Genomic DNA, 22,896 nt, shown 5'->3' with positions numbered 1-22,896 from the left:
AACCCAAGGGAAACCTCCCGCTGCCACAGAGCCCGGCTTCTCCCCGGTGATCCACATAAAAACGGGGGGCTGGGGGGAGAACCCGGTCCCCCTGCACGCCCCATGGCGGGCGGTGGATCCCCGGACGGAGACGAGCGAGCGGCTGCAGTGGCCTGTGTGCAGGTGACACTGCCCCAGCCGCCAGCGTGGAGCTGAGCCAGGGCTTGTCCCCAGCTGGGGCAAGGGCTGGTGTCCCCAGCCGGAGGGGGGGAGGGGGGGGAGGGTGCAGAGGGGTTCAGCAGGGCTGCGCACCCACAGCTCTGCCATCACCATGTGCACGCCCAGGGTGCTCTGCCTGGTCCCCGTGTTGCACCACGCTGTGCAGGGGCTCCCTGTGTTGTACAGGGGCGCCCAGCGTGCCGCCACATGGCAGCCAGTGGGGCTGGGGGTGGGGTGGGGGGGTGGGTTCAGGGTGCTGCCATGTTTAATTAATCACAGGTAGCCCCAGACTGCGCTCAGTGGCGCAGAAGCGAGGGCCGACGTTCAGGGGGCCGATGTAGCATTTTCTTTTCCTAAATTACCCCCCAGCAGCAGGACACGCAGGGCGCAGCGCACAGCCCTGCCCCACTGAGACCCCCCACTGAGACCCCCCACCCGTGGGCGGCCACGGTGCTGACCCCAGTGGCACCAGTGGTTTTCCCAGTTCCCACAGCTCGTGGCAGCGGGGTCACACCCGCCGGGGTCACAGGACAGCGTCGGTCCTTCCGCGGCCCCTGACCGGGATCACCGGGGCTTCTCCCAGCCTGGGCCGTGCCGGGGTCGGGCAGCGGTGCCGGGACCTGCTCCGGGCCCCGGGGCTGGGGGGAGGGTGGCAGATGTCACCGCCAGCCTCTGTGCCGGCAACCTCAGGAGCCTCGAGGGGTGACATGGTGGCCCAAGCGCACCCCGGCACGTGGCCTCCACGGGGTGCTGCCACCGCCACCACCCCCACCCCCGCCAGCCCCCCTGGCTGCTCCCCCAGGGCTGGGGCTGGGCGGCACCGAATGCCCAGCCCAGGTATTCGGTGCCTGTCCCCAGGGCTGGGTGCCTGTCCCCGTGTCTGGGTGCCTGTCGCCAGAGCAGTGTGCCTGTCACCAGGGCTGGGTGCCTGTTGCCAGGGCTGGGTGCCTGTCCCCATGTCTGGGTGCCTGTCCCCAGGTCTGAGTGCCTGTCCCCAGGGCAGTGAGCCTGTCCCCAGGTCCGGGTGCCTGTGCCCAGGGGGCTGCTGCCTGCCTTGCTGCCCGCCCCAGCCCTGCCGCACCAGCTGCCCGCCCGGTGCCGCGGGGTCCCGGTGCCGGTGCCGCGGGGCGGGCAGTGGCGGGGCGGGCAGTGGCGGGGCGGGGCGCGGCGGCGGCCCCGCCCCCTCCCCCCGGTAGCAGGTCTGGGCACGGTTCGCGGGAGCAACTTGGCGGCTCGTCGCCTTCCTCCGTCTCCCCGGGCCAGCGCGGCCATGGCGAGCGGGCGGCCCCGCCGCTCCTAGAGCCGCCGCTGCCCGGGAGCCGCCGCCGCCGCCGCGATGAGCGCCCTCGCCTTCGACGACACGGCCCTGGAGGGGCTGGCGCCGACCCTCGGCCTCTCCGGGGGCAGCGACATCGACACGGCCCTGCTGAGCGACATCGACGGTGCGTCCCGAGCCGGGCAGCGGCGAGCGGGGCCGGGCTCGGTGCATGGCCGGGACCGGGCTGGGCTGTAACCGGGGCTCGGTGCGTGGCCGGGACCGGGCTGGGCTGTAACCGGGGCTCGGTGCATGGCCGGGACCGGGCTGGGCTGTAACCGGGGCTCGGTGCGTGGCCGGGACCGGGCTGGGGTACAACCGGTGCTCGGTGCATGGCCGAGGGGTTGGGCTCGGTGCGATACCGGGGCTCGGTGCGGGACCGGGACCGGGCTAGGTGCATGGCCGGGGCTGGGGAGAGCAGGCTCGGTGCGCGGTCAGAGAACCGGCACATGACGGCGTGAGCGGGGTCGGTGCATCACCGGGACTCGGTGCGTGGCCGAAGGATCGGGCTTGGTGCACGACCGGGACACAGCCGGGAGACCGGGGTCGGTACCGGGCCCGGCGTGGGGGACACGCCGAGCTGCCGGAGCAGGGCCGGCCGCGCTGGCTCCGTTACCGGGCCACGGCGGGGGGGCTCGAAGAGGAGCATGGTCCTCAGGGCTGGGAGGGGGGGGCACGACACCGGGACCCCCAGGCTGGAGGTGCCGGTGCCGGGACAGCCGCGACGGGCGCCCCCCCACCGACCGCAGCATCGTGTCGCCTCTAGCCCCGCCCCCCCGTGACGTCACCGGCGGGGTTACTCCCGGTCATTCCCTCTAGGACGCCTGGGTTCCCTGAGCCACCCCACGGGGACGGGATGGGGGGGCTGAACGGAGCATCCCTGGGGCTGGGAGCCAGCAGCACCCACCTCCCCGCCCAGCCGGGGCTCTGTGGGATGGGGATGCTGCCCAGGGGTCCCATTCCCCGAGGGGACCCGGTGCCAAGGGGACCTGCTGTCCACCACCGTGGCACCCAGGACTTTCCACTGCTGGGTGTAACATTCTGGCTTTAGTAAAAAAAAGAATGGGGTTTCCCGGCTTTTGGCCAGCCCTGCGCTCACCTCGCCGCATGCTCCACCGGCTCTGCCAGTCTGGCAGAGCCGGTGGAGCATGCGGCGAGCTCTGCGACGCCTGCCCCACTGCAGGGTCCAGGGGGAGTCTCTCCTCCGGGACCCAGGTTGGAAGTGACATCCCCAGGGCTGAAGGCACATCCCAACGGCAATTGGGGCAGATCCAGGTGCCACATGCCTCCCCTGATGAGGTTTTGGCTTTGGGAAGGATGGTAGCTGCAGGCAAGCAGGCAGGAGCCATCCTGGTGTCCCCTTGGGTCCCCTGGGACCCATTCAGGGCTGAGCGGTGCCCAGCACTAGAGGGTGAGGGTGTCATACTGTGGGGTTTTGCCACACTTCTTTAGCCATCTGGACCACCCTGTGCCCCATGTGACCGTGTCCCTCCATGAGCTGCAGGTTTGCCACTGGTCCTCAGGTGGCTACAGGCTGTCCCCATGCCCATCCTGGGGTGACCATGGGATGTGCACTCAGGGATGTGGGTACCCTGCACCTGCTGGGACTTGCCAGGACCCACAGCCATGTGGCTCTGCCCCACGGGCTCCTGAATCAGCGGTGGAGGTACCCGTGGCACCGCTGGGTGCCCATGTGATGGCGTGGGTGGCAGCGGGTGCAATGTATGGGACAGAAATATCTGGTAGGTGTTGGGCGGCTGGGAGAACCGTGCCCACCCCTAGGGCTGAGTGGTAGGAAAGGGGGTGCCGGGAGGGAGCACCCCCTCTCTGCAACCCCAGACATTGCTCTCTTGCCACTGGAGCATGGGGAGCCTTGGGGGGTCTTTTGAGGAGGGGAGGGCGGGAGCCCCTCTGGATGGAAGCCCACCTGCGCAGAGATGGGTGCTGAGAGCTGGATGTCTTTGTGGGGGAAATGGGGCTGCGCAGAGACCCCTGTCCTTGGGGTGTCCCCTCCAGGCGCTGGGTATCAAGCGAGGAGCATCGCGTTGGGCTGGCCGGCAGTGGGGAGTGATGGATGGGACACGGGGCGAAGGGGTTAACGGTGGCTGACCCCGAGTAACCGCGGGCGGGTGGTGGCAGGGTGCCCGGTAGTAACCCGCCACCGGGCTCACCTTGGCACGGCGGGGCTGTCTGGGGGTGGCGGGCGGCCGGCGGGCGCGCGGGGCGGCGATTGGCGGAGTCACATCACCCCATCGCCGGCCTCGCTCCAGGCCTGGCGCGGGCAGCGGCAGGGAGGAGGGAGAACATGGGAGAAAATATCCTGGTGCCTCGTGGTGCCCCAGCACGGGGCTGAGCAGGGGCTGCAGCCTGCTCCTGGGGACCCCCGGACCCCCGTGTGCCCACTGGCATGGAGTATGCCTTCGAAGGTACCCCCCCTCCGTGCCACCCTCCTCCTCCCTGCCTGGCGCGGTCACTGCTGTGGTCCCTCTTGGGGTGCTGCACCCCATGGGGGGGCGTCCGGGGGCTGTGCATGTTGGTGGGGCATTGCAGGGGGGCTGCGACTGGGCGTGCGGCTGCGGGGGCATCCCGGGGTGTGTGTGCCTGGGGTACTGTGGTGGGGACGTCCCAGGGGGTGTGTGCCTGGGGTACTGCCGCGGGGGCATCCCAGGTGGGATGTGCCTGGGGTACTGCTGTGAGGGCATCCCGCGGGGGGTCTGTGCCTGGGGGTACCACCGCAGGGGCATCCTGGGGTGTGTGTGCCTGGGGTACCGTGGTGGGGGCATCCCGGGGGGGTCTGGCCCCTGCGGTGGTACCCCAGGCTATCCTGGCGGGGTGTGCCTGGGGTACCACCGTGGGGGCGTCCCGGGGTCTGTGTGCCTGGGGTACCGCCAGGGGGGCATCCCGGGGGGGTCTGTCTGGGGGTACCACCACAGGGGCATCCTGGGGTGTGTGTGCCTGGGGTAACACGGCGGGGGCATCTTGGGGGGTTTGTACCTGGGGGTACTGTGGTGGGGGCATCCCAGGGTGTGTGTGCCTGGGGAACCACTGCGGGGGCATCCTGGGGGGGGGTCTGTGCCTGGGGGTACCACCGCAGAGGCATCTCAGTGTGTGTGCCTGGGGTACCACTGAGGGGGCATCCTGGGGTGTGTGTGCATGGGGGGTACTGCTGTGGGGGCATCCCAGGGGGTGCATGCCTGGGGGTACCACCGCGGAGGCATTCTGGGGGGTGTGCCTGGGGTACCACCGTGGGGACATCCCGGGGGGGTGTGTGTGTGCCTGGGGTACCACTGCAGGGGCATCCCAGGGGGTGTGTACCTGGGGGTACTGTGCTGGGGGCATCCCAGGGGGTGTCTGCCTGGGGGTACCGCTGCGGGGGCATCCCAGGGTGCTTCGGTGGGAGCACCCCAGGACATCTCAGCGGGGGCATCTCTGGACAGCCTGATGTGTGGCTGTCGGGGTGTGTCAATGGTGCCACCCTGGGGCACCTAGTTCCCACTGAGCTGGGCAGACCCCTGAGGGTATTTACCCCTGTGCTTGCCCAGCTCCCTCCTGGGGGGCGTCGTGGGCAGGCACGCCTGGCGCAGGGGTCTGGCACATCCCAGGTGTGCCACCCCTCTGTCCCAGCCTGAGCACCCCCTCCCCTTGATGCAGGGGCTTCTTGTGGGGTTGTTGGGGTTTCCAGTGCACAAGCCTGTCTCTGCCCCGCTCGACCTCACAAACAGGCTGAGATTTTCCCTGCCACCCCAGACCGGGATGGAACCCTCTGACTGCTGGTGGCCAGGGCCCAGCACCCCCATTGCAAGCACCGTGCCTCAGTTTCCCCATTGGCAGGGTGGCCAGCAGGCTGTGAGGAGCAGGGCGCAGCAGATTCCTGGGCTCTCGGGGAATTTTGCCCCTGAGTTACGAGGATCTGTCCCCAAAGTGCTGAGCTGTGGGGTGGGCAGCATGGGGTCAACCCGGGAGATGTGGGGCCATGGCAGCCACTGACGGTACTGGGGGGGGGGCTGTTTTGCAGACATGCTCCAGCTGATCGGCACGCCGGACAATGACTTCTCGGGGCTGTTTGACTCACCGTTCAGTGCCCCTGACAGTGCCGTGCCCCCGGGGCTTCCCCCTACCCCAGGCACCCTCAGCACCTACCTGGGTCCCAGCAATCCTCCCCCCGCCACCCCCACCGGCAGCGTCTACCCGGGGCCCACCGGCATGGCAACCTTCACCCCCCAGCCCCCAGCCCCGCTCCTGCCAGCGCCAGCCCCGGGTGTCAAGGAGGAGCCGGCGGCCGTGCCCAGCAGCCAGCCCCAGCCCAGTGTGATGCTGGCCCCCAGCTTCGTCCCTGCGTCCCCTGGCCAGTTCAGCCCCCAGCCCCTGGTGGGCTACCAGAACCAGCACAGCTTCTCCGGTGAGGATCTGGGGTCCAGGGGAGGTCGGGGCCCCCTGCGTGGGGGCTGGTTGCGAGGGTCTCTTGCTGGAGGGGGGATGCATCCCTGTGGGATGGGGCTGCCCTGGGGGGGTCCAGTAATACTGTGCTCTGCTCCGTGCCCAGCCCTGCAGCCGGGGGGTGCAGGCCAGGCTCTGCCCAGCCCCCTGCCCGCCCCACAGCCAAGCCAGCCTGTGGCACTGTCCGGCCCCGTGCAGAGCGTGGCACCCCAGCAGCTCCTTGCCACCACTGCCCCGGCTGCCCAGCCCGTCACACCGCAGATCCAGCCAGTGCCGGTAAGCCCAGAGCCAGGGGTGGGGGGTCCCAGTGGCCTTCCCAGCCCCACTGACCCCCCCGCCCCTCAGGTCCTGCTGCAGTCCCATTTCATCAAGGCTGACTCCCTGCTGCTGACGGCCGTCAAGACAGATGCTGGCAGCGCCAAGACCTCCAGCATCACCTCCCTGACCACCAGTGCCTGCAGCTCTGCCACCCCGCTGCAGGTGCCGGTAGGTCCCACCGCCGTGCCGCTCCGGGGCCGGTGGGATGCTCTGAGACCCCCACCAATGCCTCCCCACATCCCCACAGGCACTGGTGAGCGGAGGGACCATCCTGGCCACGGTGCCGCTGGTGGTGGACACCGAGAAGCTGCCCATCAACAGGCTGGCGCCCAGCGGGAAGCCGGCACTGGTGCAGAGCAGGGGGGAGAAGCGCACGGCGCACAATGCCATTGAGAAACGCTACCGCTCCTCCATCAACGACAAGATCGTGGAGCTCAAGGACCTGGTGGTGGGCACCGAAGCCAAGGTAGGAGCCTGGGGGTGGTGGGGCAGTGGTGGGTAAGGGGAGGCTCTGCCCAATGTCTGGGCTGAGCCGTCCCTGCCCGCCGGTAGCTCAACAAGTCAGCGATCCTGAGGAAGGCGATCGAGTACATCCGCTTCCTGCAGCAGAGCAACCAGAAGCTGAAGCAGGAGAACCTCTCCCTGAAGATGGCCATGCAGAAGAACCGTGAGTGGAAAGACAGCTCTCGGGGGCGGGGGGGGCTCAGCCCCAGGGCTGCCGTACCCCCAGCACCTCTCAACCCACCCTGCTCCCCACAGAGTCCCTGAAGGACCTGGTGGCCTCCTGCAGTGGGGGGGCCAAGGCAGAGGCCCCCATGGAGGTTGTGAAGGCAGAGGTGATGGAGATGCTGACGCCGCCACACTCGGACGTGGGCTCGCCGTCCCACAGCAGCCCACTCTCGCTCAGCGGGGGCAGCAGCAACAGCAGCAGCGACTCAGAGCCCGACAGCCCCCTCTGCGACCATGGCAAGGTGTGTGTGGGGGCTGTGAGGGGGATCCCCCTGCCCCAGTCCTCTACATCACACTGGGGGTGCCAGGAGCAAAGCATGCCAGCTGTCGGCATGGGGAAAGGAGCTGTGAGCCCTGGTCTTGCTCTCTGAGGCTGCTCCTCACCCCATCTGGGGCTGGAGGGAGGGGTGTGGGGGCATTCTGGGGTGCAGTGGGCTGCTGCACCTGTGCTCTGTACCCCAAAATGTGCCCTGTGCCCCGTGCCTGTGCCCCGTCCGCACACCCCATGCCTGTGCCCCCGGGGCTCACAGCAGCTCTGCCCGCGCAGGTGAAGCAGGAGCACCTGCCGCCCTCACCCAGCAGCCAGGGCATGCTGGACCGCTCCCGCATGGCCCTCTGCGCCTTCGTCTTCCTCTGCCTCTCCTTCAACCCCCTGGCCTCCCTCCTCCGTGGCTCTGGTGCTCCCGCTCCTGTGGGGAGCCCGGGTACCGCTGGCCCCGGCAGGAGCATCATGGCTGAGGCTGGCACTGTGGGTAAGCTCTGGCACGGGGTGGAAGCCACTGGGATGGAGGCTTTCAGGGGGGGTGGTTGAGGTGGGCACAGGTGGAGGCCACTGGGATGGAGGCTCTGGGGGGGGTGTGATTGGGGTGGGCACAGGTGGAGGCCACTGGGATGGAGGTTCTTGGGGTGTCTGGGGTAGGGGCTGCCAGGGTGGTGGGCGTGGGGCAGAGGTGGTTGGGATGGAGGCTGCTGGGGTGGGAGAGGGCTAGAGGCTGTCGAGGTGAAGACCATCAGGGTGCAGGGTGTTGGGGGGGTGCATGGTAGGGGCTACCTGGGTCGAGGCTGTTGGGGTAGAGCTGATCAGGGTGGAGGCTGTTGGGGTGGGCATGGGGTGAAGGCTGTCAGGATGGAGGCCGTCAGAGTGGAGGCAGTCATGGTGGAGGGGGGTGAAGGCTGTCAGGACGGGGGGGTCTTAGGGTAGGTCCGAGGTAGGAGATGGTTGGCTTGGAGGCTCCTGGGGTAGGTGCTGCTGGAGTGGAGGCTCTCAGGGTGGGCACGGGGTGCAGGCCACTGGGATGGAGACTCTGGGGTGGGCACGGGGCAGAGGTGGTGGGGCGGCTCTGACCCCTTCCCCATGCAGAGGAGCCGTGGGGGTGGGCGCAGTGGCTGTGGCCCACACTGGCCTTCTGGGCACTGAACACGGCGCTGGTGCTGGGGGCGGTGGTGCGGCTCTTCGTCTGCGGGGAGCCCGTCACCCGCCCCCACTCCGAGCCCTCCATCCTCTTCTGGCGGCACCGCCGGCAGGCCGACCTTGACCTTGACCGGGTAAGCCCCAGCCTTTGCCCACCCTGCCTGATGGCACCTGCCCCACCTGCCCCGTCCCCACCCCTTGCTGACCTGCCCTGCTCTGGGGGTGCAGGGGGACTTTGCCCAGGGGGCCCAGCACCTGCGGACGGCACTGGGGGCACTGGGGCGGCCCCTGCCCGCCTCCCACGGGGACCTGGCGTGCAGCCTGCTCTGGAGCCTGCTGCGCCACCTGCTCCAGCGCCTCTGGGTGGGCCGCTGGCTGGCCGCCCGCGCTGGGGGGCTGCGCCCCGACCCCCCGCCCCCCGCCCACGTCCGACAGAGCGCCCGCGATGCCGCCATGGCTTACCACCGCCTGCACCAGCTCCACCTTGCCGGTATGGCCCCACGCCATGGGGGGAGCTGAGGGATGGGACCCCTGTGCCCCGCATCCCCCCTGAGTCCCCCTGTCCCCATCCTCGCAGGGAAGCAGGCTGGCGGGCACCTGCTGGCCATCAACCTGGCGCTGAGTGCCGTCAACCTGGCCGAGTGTGCTGGCGATGCCGTCTCCGTGGCTGCCCTGGCTGAGATCTACGTGGCGGCTGCCCTGCGGGTCAAGGCCAGCCTGCACCGCTGCTTCCACTTCTTGGCTGTGAGTGCGGGGCAGCCCCCTCTACCGTGGGTGGGGGGTCCCCCTGTGTCCCCTGGGACCCAGTCTTGGGTCCCCTCCCTGATCCCCCGCTCTCCCCGCAGCGCCCCTTCCTCTGCAGCGCCCGGCGTGTGGCCCTGTCCCATGGCGGGGCTGTGCCCCCTGCCATGCAGTGGCTCTGTCACCCTTTGGGTCACCGGTTCTTCGTTGATGGGGACTGGGCTGTCAAGGGTGTCCCGAGGGAGACCATCTACAGCTCTGCTGGCAACCCAGGTAACCCACCACCCCCAAGCCCCCTGTTTCGGGGAGCAGGCACCGTGGCCACTCACTGCTCCTCTGTGCCGCAGTGGACCCGCTGGCGCAGGTGACCCAGCTGTTCCGCGAGCACCTCCTGGAGAAGGCACTGTCCTGTGTGGCCATGCCTGAGCCCAGCCGCCCTGCTGCCCAGGGAGAGGGGTATGTGCCAGGGTGGGTTCCCCCCCCGGGTCATCCTCTCCCTCTGCCCGGTGCGGGGATGGCCCCGCTCACGGCCCCTCTCCCAGCAGGCGGTTCTCCGATGCCCTCGAGTACCTCCAGCTGCTCAATGGCTGCTCTGATGCCAGCAGCACGCCCGGCCCCGCACCTTCCATCAGCTCCGGCTTGGCGGCCGTCACAGGTGAGGCCAGTGTCCCCCCCCAGCAAGGGATACTTCACGTGGGGGGCCACCGGAGTGGCGAACGCCCTGCTCCTATGTCCCTCCCACCCCACAGGCACCGACCCCGTGTCCAAGTGGTGGGCGTCCATCATTGGCACAGTTATTCACTGGCTGCAGGGAGATGAGGAGGGGGCCGAGCGCCTCTACCCGCTGGTGGAGACCATGCCCCGGGTGCTACAGAGCTCAGAGTGAGTGCTGGGGGACATTGGGAACAGCGGGGGCGGCAGCTCATCCCGCACCTCCTCACCTTTTTGTGTTGGCACAGCCCCTGCTAACACTCTCGGAGCACCGTGGCTGTGCTGCCCGGTGTCTGCTGGAGGGGGGCACAGCTTTGCCCAGCGAGGGGCCTGCAGTGACTGTGTCCCCCCCACTTGCAGGAAGCCCCTGCCCCGCGCCGCCCTGCACTCCTTCAGAGCCGTCCGGGCCATGCTGAGCAAGCAGGATGGGAGCCAAGCCAGCCTGAGCCACTGCGAGAAGGCCAGCAGCTGCCTGCGGGAGAGCCTGGAGCTCAGCAGCCCCCCCAAGGGCACCATTGACAAGGTGAGCTGGGCTGGAGGGGGGTAAGGTGGCCACCCACCCTGGGGGGAGCCCCCGGCCCTCGCGGGAGGTGCCCCCGGTCCTCGCAGGGGTGCATTGTAGTTGCATTGCATGTGTCAGACTGGGAGTGCAATGCCCCTGCCATGCAGCCCGGCGGGGGCCCCGCACAGCAACGCCTGCCCGCAGGGTCCTCCTCGGCCCCCCCTCTGCTGTCCACCCCTCCCCCTCACTCACCCAGCTCCCTTCGCCCCCCCAGGCGGTCCAGCTCCTGCTGTGTGACCTGCTCCTGGTCACCCGCACCAACCTGTGGCAGCAGCAGATGAGTGCCAGCCAACAGCGCAGCTGCCTCTACCAGGCGTCCGCCCTGGAGCTCCGCGGCTTCCAGCAGGACCTCAGCAGCCTGCGACGCCTGGCCCAGACCCTCCGCCCTGCCATGCGCCGGGTGAGCCCCTCGCCCCTCATCCTGCCCACTCCCCTTGTCCCCTGCACCCGGCTGTCCTCACCGTGTCCCCCCTGCCTTGTCCAGGTGTTCCTGCACGAAGCCACCGCCAGGCTGATGGCCCGCGCCAGCCCCACCCGTACCCACCAGCTGCTGGACCGCAGCCTGCGGAGGAGAGGGGTGCAGGGCAGCAAGACAGGTGGGACACGGGGTGGGACACCCCCTCCCCACCCGCAGCACCCCATGTGATGGGGCTCGGGGGGGGGGCTTCTTGCCGATGCTTTGGTTGGTGGTACCTGCCCTGGGGTGGGCAGATGGCTCCATCATCCTGCCAGAGCACCCAAGGGAGGGTGGGTGGCTTCCATCAGCACCCCTGGGGCTGACACTTATTCTCCCCCTCCCCTCGCAGCCGGTGAACCCGAGAGCCACCCTACGCCGCGGGAGCACGCCGAGGCCCTGCTGCTGGCCTGCTGCTACCTGCCCCCCAGCTTCCTCTCGGGGCCCGGGCAGCGGGTGGGCATGCTGGCCGAGGCCGCCCGCACGCTGGAGAAGCTGGGGGACAGACGGACGCTGCACGACTGCCAGCAGATGATCATCAAGCTGGGCAGCGGCACCACCGTCACATCGGGCTAGCTGGCTGGGGGGGGGAGGGGGGCATGCTACTAGCCCCCCCCTGCTAGCCCCCCCGCTAGCCCCTCTGGGTCTGGGACAGGGGGAAGGGGGTGGCGTGTACCCGTTTCCCCCCGGGATGGGAGCCCCTTCTGCGGGACGGTGTTGGGGAGCAGTTTTTAAGGTGGGGGGTGGGGAGGGTGGGGAGGGCAGGGTGATGCCCCCTGCCACCGGCGGTGGGTGCGGGGGGTCCCGCTGTGGCACCCCCACCACCTCCTGGCTCTGTCGCTGTCCCCAGCCTGCGTGGGTGCTGGGACGTGGGGACCTCTAGTGGCACTGTCCCAGCATTGCAGGGCACTGGGCTGCGCGGCCAGCCTGGCCCCCCCGTGCCCTGGCGCGCAGCGGGGGGGCGTTCTCGCCCCCCTCTCCTGGGGTCCCGCTGCTGCACGGGGGGCTTGGGGACCTCGGCTTTGGCCCCGGGGGGGGGGGAAGGGAGGTTTGCCCTGTGGGGATGGCTCAGGGCCCTCCCCTCAGTCATGCCCATGACAGGCAGGAGGGCCCCCCAGCCCAGCCCCTCGCCCCCCAGCACTGAACAGCCCCCCCTGTTAGCAGCTGCCCCCCCGCCCGAGCACGGCCGGGCCCCAGCGCTGTCGCAGAAGGGGCAGCAGGGGGGCACGGGGCTCCCGGGTGGCTGGTGGGTGCCCCCCTCCCCCTGCTGCACCCCTCTTGTACATAGCCCCCTGCCCCGCCTTGCCTTTTTAAACGGTATTTTCATAGTTTGAGAGTTTTGTACAGACAATTAAAGCTGATTATTTATACCGGTGTGTGCTGGACTCGGGGGGAGGAGGGGATGGGGACAGACAGACACCGAACTTGGGGGACACACAGCACCTGGCTGGGGAAAGGGACCCCCCCCACCCCCACTGGGCATCCTTGGCTGCGGGTCCTGCCTTGTCCCAGCAGGGGAGGGCTGCCTAGGATGGCAGGGAGACAAAGGTGACAGGGATGGGGACACTGGGTGCTAAGGGACCCCAACCACACCCTCCTTACCCCAAGATGTGCTAGGGGTGCTGCCCCCCGCCCACACCCCAGCCCCACTGCAGCGTCCCCTCCAGCCCAGCCCTCCAGTGAGACCCTTGGTGCAGGTGGCACCTGGGGACAAAGGGCCAGCCAGGAGCTGGAACAGCCCAGGGGACCCCCGGCAGCCCCCCGGCAGAAGGAGAGGCCACAAGCTGGGCGCCACGTACTTCCAAAACAATCGTTGTATCTTTATTGACGCTCTGAATGCAATGACCTGTTTTTTACTCTTAAGGAAAATAAACATCTTTTAGAAACAGCTTGTTACACACAATCTTCAGTGTGAAGCAATATACTAATAAGAACACTAGTCTTAACATTTACAGTCTTCATATATATTATATATATGTATATGTATACATATATATACACTATATAATGAGGCAATATATAATACACACGGTTTACCATTTTACAGTCATATGTACAAGATGTCACTAAAAATAGCCAGATTTCAGGCAACACTGCCAGGGACACTGGGATTTTTATTTTTTTAAATTAATTATTTTTATTATTATCATCTTTCCCCCCACCCTCCCTCCCCTCCTTTTTTGTGTTTTTCGCTCCTGTGTCCGAGGCAAGCTGCTGAAATGACAGACATTTTGTGGCCAGCAAACCTTGAGGGTGAGGGCTGGGTGGGACGGAGGGGACGCGACAGCCGGTGGGGACATGGGGCGCTGGCTCTGCAGGGCTGGGGGGGACACAGATGGGGCCAGCACCGTGCCCCTCCTCTGCAGGATGCTTTGCAGGTGCGGGGGCGGCTGGCGGCTCTGTTTGTAGGCTGGGATCTGGGGTGGTCACCCTGGGGTGGTTATTTGCTACCTGCGGGGGGGTGCAAGGCTGGGGGGTGCAGAGACGGGGGCGTCATGCGGGGCACCCCGCTGGGACACGGGCAGGGGCCGTCCCAGCGCTGGGCAGCCCCCAGCTCCACCACAGCGGCCGGGAAGGGAAGCAAAAGCTGAGGGAGCTGAGCAAACCCAGCACCCAGGGACCAGCCAGGGCCATGCAGTGGGAGGAAGCAAATGCCTCCTCCTCCTCCTCAAGCAAGGACCCTGCTGCCCGCTGGAAGCCGTTTGTGGGCTGCTTCCACCTTCTTGCCCCAGGCTAAAACCCCAGGGTTCAGCATCCAGAGTTTTGGGGTTCAGCACGCAAAGCACTAGGGTTCAGCACCCAGAGCCTTGGCGTTTGCACCCAGAGCCCGGAGTTCAGCACCCAGAGCCCTGGGGTTTGCAGAAGCACAGGGAGCAAAGCCCGTCCCCAGCAACAGGAGCCGCAGAAGTGCTGGTGGGGCCAAGCAGAGGGACCAGGGTGGGTTTTGGGGGTCCCGGGGCACAGGACTAGGTGTCCCAGCCCAGCAGTGCCAGCACCCCATGGAGCGGGAGGGGGACGGGTGCAACGGGCCAGGGTTGGGAGGGAGGGAGCGGGGCTGGGGCACCCCAGTGGGCACCCACCGGCCCAGCCCAGCACCCTTTGCCCTGGTGGGGACCCGGCCACCCGGCGTAGGGGCTGGCACCCCGGGACAGGCAGGATGGGAGCAGACAGGAGATGGAAGAACAAAACCGAAAAAGCAGAGTGGTGTTTCAAACAGCAGGCCGTTGTTTGTCTTTTTTTTTTTTTCCTCCTTTTTTTCCTCTTTTTTTTTTTTGCTTTTTTTTGTCTTTTTTTTTTTTCCTTTTCTCCGCCACACGTATATACAGACAGACACCGTGAGGTTTGCTGAAGGCAACATCTCAGATCAGATCAGTGTGAGATATGGAGAGCCGGGACCCGCGGGGGGGTCCGGCGGCCCCACAGTAAGACAACATCGCCGGGACCCCCCTCGTACAGGGCCCCCCCCCCCTCCCCCCTGTGCAGCGACGGCGGCCGGGGGGGTCCCGTTCCGCCTCCCGCCCGGGCCAGGCCGGGTTTTGCCGGGGCCCGGTGCGGGGTAAAGCCCGACGCTGGCTCTGCCCGGAGCGGGCTCGGGGTGGGGGGCACGGCCAGGGCGGCGGCGCCGCGACCCCCGCAGCGGGGCGGCTCCCGGTACGGCCCGGTACGGCCCCGCTCCGCTCCCGGGGCGCTGCCTCCTCCGCCGGTCCCTCGCTGGCGGCGGGGCGGGTGCCGCGGGGCGCTACAGCGGCTGCCTCTGCGGGGAGAAGGGGGGGTCAGCCCGGGGGTCCCGCCGCGGGGCTGGCCCCGGGGTCTGCTCCCCGAAGGGGGGGGCATGCCCGCACCAGCAGCCACCCTGCCCACCCGCGAGTCATCGCCCCCCCCCCCGTGCAGTGCTTTTAGCACGGGCTCAACCCCCCACCAGCTCATCAGTGCCGAGGGAAGGGGGGGACGACCCGCCCGGGGGTCCCGGACCCGGTGCCCGCTGGCGCATGGGTGACCTGTACCCCAGGGCCCCCATGCCCCACGGGGTGCCCTGAGCAGCGTGTCCCTGGGGGGTGCAGTCCGAAGGCAGGCCCCCCCTATCCCCGGGGCTGCAGAGCTTTGTGGGGCACCGGGGGGGGGGGCTCGGGGCTTACCTTATGTTTGGGGCATTTCAGGGTGAAGCTCTCTTCGGTTAATAAGCAACCTGCGAGGAGAGGGAGGGCTGTGTAAGGGGAGTCCCTGTCCCCAAGCACCAGGGACTCAGCGTCCCCCTGCCACCGTCCTGACCAGCCGCAGCGTTGGCATGAAGGGTTCAGCTGAGGCCGGCCAAACTGGGGACACCGGCTGGCACTGGTGCAGGGGGCACCACCACCCCGGCAGGCAGGGAGCCAGGAGCCCACCCTGACCTTGGGTGGGCTTGAGCATCACCGAGCAGCCAGCCCCTCGGCCAGCCGGGTCGGAGAGTGCCAGGGGACCCTGTGCCCCCATCCCCGCAGCCGGGCTCACCTGTGTCAACTGCACACGCGTAGTGGTAGGTGTGGGGACACCCCTTCTGGCAGCAGCCCACGGTGGCTCCCGCTTGCTGGCAGCTCGAGCACTTCTTTAAACGCACCCGGGAATTCGGAGCAAGGAAGGAGAGATGTGGAGAGACAGAGAGACGCCGTCAGAGCCCAGCGCAGGAGCAAAGCACCCCGATGGCCACGGCTGCGAGGGGAATGCACCAGCATCCCCGCACCTCTCCAGCCCCACGCTACCTCCACCCAGGCAGCATCCCTCCTCCTGTGCCGGCACATCACAGGCGACACCGTTGCCCCTCACTCAGCCATCTGCAGCCATGCACGACATTTCTACCCGCCGTACCGCTGCCCTGGACAGCACCGAGCCTGCTGCCACCCTTCCTGGGGCAGGAGGAGCGCGGCGGTGAAGGGACATGGCCTGGGCCGTGCCACGGCTTGGTGGCAGAGGACTGTGGTATTCCCCATCTCCTGCCCCATCCCCAGGGGGTGCTGCCGGGATGGGAGCACCCGGCCCCACGGCGTGGGCAGGGAGGGGGCAGCAGCCTCCAGCCAGCCATGCTGCAAGCATGCAGGCCTGGGAGTGTGGCCAGCCCCAAACCTGGCACTGGGGGGCTTGCTGGAGACCACCTGCCTGGGCTCTGCCAGGTGGCTGTCCCCTCCCTCTCCCCAGCACACAAACCCCATGTTCCCTTGGCAGTCTCCCAGCACCATCCTCCTTATTTTGCTCGCTCGATGTTCCCATGCTCCTCTCGCTGTGGGAGAGCAGCACGGCAGGGCCATCCCATCCAGCTCCCCTTGCCCTCCCGCCCATCACTGTGGCATCAGGCCAAGTCATGCCCATCTGTGTCTCCCATCCTGTCTTCACCAGCCTGTATCTGTCCCACTCCGAGCTGCCCCATGTGATGCACGGCTGGGCCGTGGGATGCGACCCACCAGGCTCAGCACCCTCATGGTCCCGGGGGGGCTCTGCTGCCCCCCCAAAACGTAACAACAGAAATACACTTCTGCGCCTAAAAGGGGGAGGGGGATGAGGTGCTATCAGAGATGCGGCAGCACAAATCCTGTGGGAAGCCAGTGGGGTTCACAGTGCCTGAACCCCCTGCCCCACTCTCCCAGGGCGACTCATCAGGGCCAACCCTGTTAATTTCCATCCCGGCCGGAGGCACAACCGCGGGAATCGCTTCAGCTGAAGGAGGCCGGCAGGAGATGCCGCCTCGGGATGCGGTGCCGTGCCGTGCTGGGCGGGCAGCTGAGCTCTTACCAGGTCGGCAGCCGCCTTGACAGCCTCCTGCAGCCCGTAGAGCTTCCCTGCCACCAGGAAAACCCCAGCGGTCCATACGGCACAGGCCTCATGCAGCCAGTGCTCTTGCGTGTCACCCGCCGGTTCCTGCGGCGGGGACTCGGCCTTGTGACATTCGTGCCGCCGGGGCTTTTCGGCCGCCTCCTCGCCCTCTGTCCTCTCGTCACAGCAGTAGCAGCTCTGCAGCCTACGAAACATGCCCCGTGGGCTGGAGCGCAGCGTGCTCTGCTTGGCCGCCTCGGCGGCACCCTCCGGCCGCGCTGCCTTGCCACTAGCACCACAGCCGCCCTCCGTCCCTCGGGGTGCCCGCTCGGCCACGGCGGGCGGGATGGCATCCTCGCCCGGCCCCTCTGCCCGTGCCTTCTCCTTCAGCCGCGACTTCTTCTTGGGCAGGCAGTCCTCGGGGTAGTAGGGCCCGCAGAGGTCCCCCAGGTCCTTGTAGTTGGCAGGGTTGCGGCACAGGCAGCAGACCAGGCAGGCAGCGCTCAGAGCCTTTGACACCACCGGCCCCATGTGCATGGTGGAGGAGGCGGGCAGGGCTGCCCGCGGCCGTGGCGCTGGCCCAGCTGGTCCCCGTTGCAGCCGGGCCTCCTCACCGGGCGAGTTGATGACGGTGCAGGCAGTGGTGAACTCGCCATGCCGTTCCACACGGACGTAGGGGGCAAAGGGGGGGGCCCGGCTGTCCGTCCGCAGCCGCTTGCAGGAGATGTACTTCAGCCGGATCTCGGGCTCAGCGGGGTGCAGCAGCGGGGCCTGCTGGGCCTGCCGCCGCCGCTTGCCGCGGCTCTTGCACCGCGCCGGTACCGCCTTGGCCTTGCCGTGGGCCAGGCGCTTCCGCTGCCGCTTGGAGTAGCCATTGTAGTTGGAGTGGTTGGCCCGTGGCTTTGGCCCTCGCGCTGGCCCGGCAGTGGGGCGTCCCTCGGGAGGGCCCTCGCTGCCCCCCACCTCCTTCTCCTCGCTCTTTGGTTTCTTGCCCTCCCTTGGTGCCTCCTCCCCGCCACCACCCGGGCCAGACACCCGCTCCCGCGGCAGTGGCAGTGGTGCAGGGCCCAGGGGCTCCTTGGCCATGCCCAGCGCCGCTGCTTTGCCCTTGCGGTTCCTCTTCTTGGGCAGGAGCCCCAGGCTCTTGGCTGCCATGTTGGAGCTGGGCTGGGGCCCCAGGGCTGGCGCGCAGGCCTCGCCCGGGCAGCCATCAGCAGAGAGCTTCTTCCCGCCACCCAGCTTCCCCTTCGGTGCTCGGCTGTTGGGGTTTCGGCAGAGCTGCTCAGCTGCTGGCATGGTGGGCACCTTCTGTGCCGCTGCTGGCTTGGGCAGCCGCATATCGCCCGCCACCAGGGCTGCCCCGCTGTGCTTCACTGCCCGCTCCCTCTCCGCCGCTGCCGGGCTCAGGGAGGTGCCGTAGGCAGCTGCTGTGGCTGCCACCGCCGCCGCCGTGGCCGATGGTTTGCAGGCGAACTTCTTCAGGTTGGGTGAGGTGATCTTCTGGACGATGGCCTCAAGCTTGAGGCCGCGGCCCTTGCGGGGAGGCAGCACTTTGGTCTTGGTGGCCTCCTGGAAGGCCGCCCGGGAGGTGATCTTAATGCAGACATCGGGGGCCTCCTTTGGCGGGGGGGGCTTTGGAACAGCTTCGCCGGAGCTCTTGGGAGGCAGCTTGGCTTTCACCTTCTTGGCCACAGGCATCTTCTTGAAGAGGCTGGGGGGAGCCTCCGGCTTCTCCTCCTTCACGCTGCCACTGTTGCTCCGCAGGACCAGATTCCTCTTCTTGGCGGGGATGGGGGAGATGAAGGTGGACTTCCTCTTCAGCGAGTGCAGGGGCCGCTCGGACATCTTGCCCCCCATGCCTGGCCCTGCTTTGGGCAGCTTCATCCGGGGACCCACCTTGCCCTCCTTGTGGGGGCTGCCTGGGGCCACCAGCTTGAAGGCGGGCGAGAGGTGGTTGTTGGAGATGAGCTTCTTGGGCGCCTTGCAGTTCTTCAGCCGGACGTCAGCCGCCCGCTTGCCCCGCTGCCGCTTGGTGTAGAAAACCTCCTGCGTCTTCGTCCGGGAGCGCAGGATCATCGACCGCTGGTCCCTGTCCCCCGCCTCCACCACGTCCCCCTCTGGCGGCGTCGGCCCTGCCATCTCCTCTGCCACCACCAAGCCGGGCACCAGGAGGGCTGCGTCGCTGGCGTTTTGGACCACCCTGGGGGCTGGCCGGCTGCTGCGCTTCCTGGCTTTGAAAGCCACCCGCTGCTTGATGCCACAGGCGGGCTTCTTCCCCAGCTTCTCCTGGTGCGGGGGGGCCTTCAGCCCCTCCAGTGGGGCCGGGGCGCGGGGCTCAGCGAGGGCGGTGAAGGAGCGGGTGCACATGCGTGCCGGCAGACCCTCAGCAGGGAACCGGGGTGTTTGGCTGTGGGCGTTCTTGCTCAGTACCTCCGCCTGGCCGTCTGGCCCGAGGCAGGCGCTGGCCATGCCACCAGCTGCTGGCAGGTCATCGAAGGGGCTCAGCACGGCGCTGCCGGGGCCGTCCCCCTCTGGCAGCCGGCAGTGGACCTTCTTGTTGCGGAGGCTCTTGCCTCTCGAGACAGGCTCCGTCTTCCCCAGCACATTTTCAGGGCCAACCTGCTGCTTCACTGCGATCGATGGGGCGGATTCGGCATCGGCTGCCTCCGGGTGGGACGCCTCCCCTTCACCGCTCTCCTCCTCAGGCTGGATGTGGGGCAGGGAGGACTTGAACCAGCTCTTCACCTTAGTTTCCGTGCCCACAGCAGGGCCCAGCAGGATGACGGACTGGCCAGAGAGGCGTGTGGCAGGACCCGAGCTCTCCTTCTCCATTGTGCTGACGGTCTCCTCAGCGGACACAGGCACCTCGCTGGAGGACAGCACAGGGGGTATCTCCGGGGGCTTGGGTGATGAGGTGTCATATGTCACCAACTTCTGCTCCGAGCCAGCCAGCTCGCAGAGCGAGGAGTACTCCTCCGCCTCCAGGTCCGACTCCTTCAGCTCTGGCGAGGAGATGATGGGGATCTCGCTGAAGTCCCCAGCTGAGCAGCAGTGCCGGGTGTCCTGCAGCCACCTCTCGCTGTCTGCCTTTGCCGCTTCATCGTAGGTCAGCGTCTCCTCCTCCTCCTCCTCCATCGCCTGCTGGCCAAAGTCCTGGGCCGGCTCGCCCTTGGCCGACTGCTCACCATCACACAGATCCAAGCTGCAGGCATTTTTTTTCTCCTTGCAGGAGCCCACCAATTTGCTGGGGAACAAGCCCTTGGGGAGGTCGGTGGCTTGCAGCTCCTTCCACCGCAGGCACACCTCTCCCAGGCTCTCCTCCGGCCACTCGAAGTGCTCCATGGTGTTCTCGGACCCCACCGAGTTGGCGGTGGTGTTTGAGTAGCAGCTGTAGCCAGCGGCTCCTGCGCTTGATGTCGCTGCTGGGATGCTGGGCTTGGAGTTGAAGGCCAGCGGGGCAGCATCCTTCAGTGCATCCTTGGTTTCAGCAGCTGTGAACTCCACCTGGGGACCCTCGTACACCTCCTCACTGAAGTCCTTCCCCGCGCTGGCCCCCGAAGCCTTATCCAGCTTGAGGGGCTCAGTGAGCGTGCTGGAGTCACCCTGGCTGGGCCAGGTGCCCTTCACCATGGAGTCCAGGCAGGGCCGGTGGTTCTCCAGCTGGAAAGGGGACTTGGTGGCCTCCTTGCTCAGCATGGGCAAGTTGGCCCAGGCTTTGTCCGCCTTCTCACTGATGGCGTCCTGCAGGACGATGATCTCGGAAGCCAGCTCCTCCTGGGACAGGGCACTGAGGAGCAGCCGGGGACAGTCCCGTTCGTTGGTCACATATTTGGTGAAGGTCTCCAGGGGAAGGCTGGCGTGGATGCTCTGGAAGGAGTCATCCGATTTGGTGGACATGTCATCCGGGGAGGTCACGGAGCAGGTGGACACCGACTCGGGCTTTGCCTTAGAGTTGCTATTGACGCGGGCAGGGCTGCGGTTCTGGTTGCAGTACAGGAAGCTCCTCTCCAGCTGGTCCTCCGACCCGCTGAGATAGTCGGCGTCCTGCGTCTCGGCATGGACGGACTGGGGGGTGCTCAGTGGGTCGGACAGGGGGGTCCCCACCTGCTCCGCCGAGTAAGTGCTGCTCTCGGGGCTGCAGTGCTGCCCCTTGAGCTGCTCAGGGGTCCTCGCTGGGGTCTTGATGCCCTTTTTCTGGGGCACGGCTGCTTTGGAGAGCAGCAGCTGCTGGACGGTGTTGGAGATGTTCTCCACCTGGGAGGTGAGCGCTGTCAGGCTCTGCAGGCTCAGGTCCGACAGCAAGTTTTCAGGCAGCTTCTCCTTCTGCAAGTTTTTGCAGTTCCCAGATTGAGTGTCGGGGCTCGTCCCGTCAGTGGGAGAAGGGTTCAGCAGCGGCATGAAATGGCTGTGGTCGGAAATGCCGGCTGGGAAGGCGCCAGCACTCAGCGGCTGCTGGCTGTACTGGAAGTTCTCCAGGTTGGGCATCAGCGGGGAGGGAGTGGAGCTGTAGGATGGGGACCTGCCGACAGAGCGAGCCGGCGAGTGGCTGGCGCTGGGGCTGAAGGTCTGGTAGTACTGCTCTGGCGTCCGGACGGGCGGCGCATCGCCCTGGCAATAGGTCTGGCCTGGCTGGTTGTAATGTTGGTACTTGGCCAAGTTTTGGTAGTGGAGGGTCTCCGGGGCATGATGCCGCCCCTGCAAGGGCTGCGGTGGCTGCGGCGGCTGCGGTGGCTGTGGGGGCTGCGGTGGTGGCGGTTGCGGGGGCTGCGGCGGGGGCTGTGGGGGCTGCTCGTAGCCAATGCGGTTGGGCTGGTAGCCGTGCAGGTTGGGCACGCGGGGGCCAGGGGCCAGGCTGGCGGCGCTGCCCAGGGGCCGCTCCAGCGGTGGCTGCCCCGAGGGTGCTGTGCAGCTCTTGTAGGAGTGTGCTGGCTGGCTGCTGCCCGGCACTGAGGAGTAGGTGGAGGAGGCAGGGAAGGACTGTGAGTGCTGCCCGAAGTGGGGGCTCTGTGAGAAGGGCATGGGTGAGGAGACGTCATTCGGCAGCTTCTGCCGCTGCAGTTTGGGGTAGGGGAGTGCGGGAGGCTGCTGCTGCTGCTGCTGCTGCTGTTGCTGCTGCTGCTGCTGCTGCTGAAAGTGAGTCCGGAAGGGCAGTGAGGCAGCCGCTGGCTCGTGGTATGGCCGGCCACCCGCCAGCGCAGCCGTCTTCTTCATCAGGCTGTCCTCATACTTGGCCACGCCGCCGGGCAGCGCCTGCGGCTGCCCGCCCCACGCCTGCAGGCTCTCGTCCCCTGAATAACGGGCCGGATAGGGGCTGTTCTCCTGCACTGCGTAATTAGAAAAGGCCGGCCTGCCTTGCAGCTGCTGCCCCGCTAATTGCTTGTTTCCCCGGTGGTATTTCTCCACGGCGCTGTTCTCGTAGCCTGAGTACGGCAGTTGCTGCTGACTGTAGTACTCCTTCGCCACCAGCCTCTGCCGCTCGCAGTTCGGCCCTGCCTGACTTTGATGCCTGTAATTCTCCAGGCGTGATGTATCTTGTGAAGTCGGCTGGTAGCTCTGCTGGTTGCCATGGAAACCACACCTTTCTCGAAAGGACTGCATGGCGCGGGCTCGTTATCTGCGAAGAGAGAGAGGCGAGAATTCAAATGAAGCATCGCCACCACCACCGTGGCGGGCCGGGAAGCGCGGCCGCGCGCAGAGAAGGGCAGCGTTGCGTGCGCTGCAGGGGCATCACCTCGCCTGCCGTGGCATCGCCCCACTGGCGCTGCATCGCCTCGCTGCCACCCTGGAGCACAGCACCTAGCCCTGCATCACCTCGCATCGCCCTGCATTGCCTTGCATCGCCCTGCAGTGCATCACTTCACATCGCCTCACCCTGCATCACCTTAAATTGCCCGGCATCACATCGCCTTGCACTTCATTTCCCTGCATCACGCTGCCTTGCATTGCATTGCCCTGCATGACCTCACATTGCCCTGCATCACATCACCTTGCATTTCATCTCCCTGCATTGTATTGCCTTGCATCGTATCACCCTGCATTGTATCACCCTGCCTTGCATCGCCCTGCATCACATTGTCCTGCCTTGCATCACATCACATCACATCACCTTGCATTGCACCGCCCTGTATTGCCCTAGATCGCAGCAGCTGGCTTTGCATCACCTCGCAACGCTCTGCATCGCATCGTGTCGCCCCACATCACATCGCTTGGCATTGCATCACCTCACCTTGCATCGCCCT

At 67.2% G+C, this 22,896-nt stretch overlaps 2 protein-coding genes across 9 annotated transcripts in view; one reads left to right on the top strand and one right to left on the bottom strand.

Annotated features, from left to right (window-relative positions):
* The first annotated feature begins 1,380 nt into the window (after window positions 1-1,380).
* Window positions 1,381-12,246, top strand: SREBF1 (sterol regulatory element binding transcription factor 1). 5 transcript variants are annotated; one of them, XM_056336014.1, is made up of 19 exons: window positions 1,381-1,640; window positions 5,529-5,912; window positions 6,057-6,226; window positions 6,296-6,430; window positions 6,516-6,734; window positions 6,821-6,935; window positions 7,028-7,239; window positions 7,545-7,749; window positions 8,358-8,542; window positions 8,637-8,898; window positions 8,986-9,152; window positions 9,254-9,422; window positions 9,497-9,605; window positions 9,695-9,804; window positions 9,899-10,031; window positions 10,221-10,383; window positions 10,637-10,822; window positions 10,907-11,018; window positions 11,229-12,246. In XM_056336014.1, the coding sequence occupies exons 1-19, from the start codon at window positions 1,535-1,537 to the stop codon at window positions 11,450-11,452; spliced, it is 3,366 nt and encodes a 1,121-aa protein (XP_056191989.1). In that variant the 5' UTR covers window positions 1,381-1,534; the 3' UTR covers window positions 11,453-12,246. The 5 variants fall into 5 exon arrangements, with proteins under 5 accessions (XP_056191989.1, XP_056191987.1, XP_056191986.1 ...); XM_056336012.1 differs by having other exon boundaries at window positions 9,692-9,804; XM_056336011.1 differs by having other exon boundaries at window positions 6,296-6,436.
* A 426-nt stretch (window positions 12,247-12,672) lies between these two features.
* RAI1 (retinoic acid induced 1) overlaps window positions 12,673-22,896 on the bottom strand; it is a 77,163-nt gene continuing 66,939 nt past the window's right edge. For 3 of the 4 annotated variants that reach the window (XM_056336006.1, XM_056336005.1, XM_056336007.1), the window contains 3 exons: window positions 16,637-22,271; window positions 15,365-15,458; window positions 14,642-15,062 (listed from right to left, as the gene is read on the bottom strand). In XM_056336006.1, coding sequence (XP_056191981.1) covers window positions 14,956-15,062; window positions 15,365-15,458; window positions 16,637-22,255 — 5,820 coding nt within the window. In that variant the 5' untranslated portion in view covers window positions 22,256-22,271 and the 3' untranslated portion in view covers window positions 14,642-14,955. The other variant, XM_056336009.1, reaches the window with a different exon arrangement.

The sequence above is a fragment of the Falco biarmicus genome, chromosome 4 (genome assembly GCF_023638135.1).
Source record: "Falco biarmicus isolate bFalBia1 chromosome 4, bFalBia1.pri, whole genome shotgun sequence".
Classification (NCBI taxonomy): Eukaryota; Metazoa; Chordata; class Aves; order Falconiformes; family Falconidae; genus Falco; species Falco biarmicus.
This window is presented reverse-complemented; position numbering and strand designations above follow the sequence as displayed.

Excerpts from the sequence above, each read along its gene's own strand:
- SREBF1 (XM_056336010.1), top strand. The coding sequence starts at position 1,535 with ATGAGCGCCCTCGCCTTCGACGACACGGCCCTGGAGGGGCTGGCGCCG. Across the intron at positions 6,227-6,295 it reads CGCAGATCCAGCCAGTGCCG|GTCCTGCTGCAGTCCCATTT; the intron begins GTAAGCCCAGAG and ends CCCGCCCCTCAG. Across the intron at positions 7,240-7,544 it reads CCCTCTGCGACCATGGCAAG|GTGAAGCAGGAGCACCTGCC; the intron begins GTGTGTGTGGGG and ends CTGCCCGCGCAG.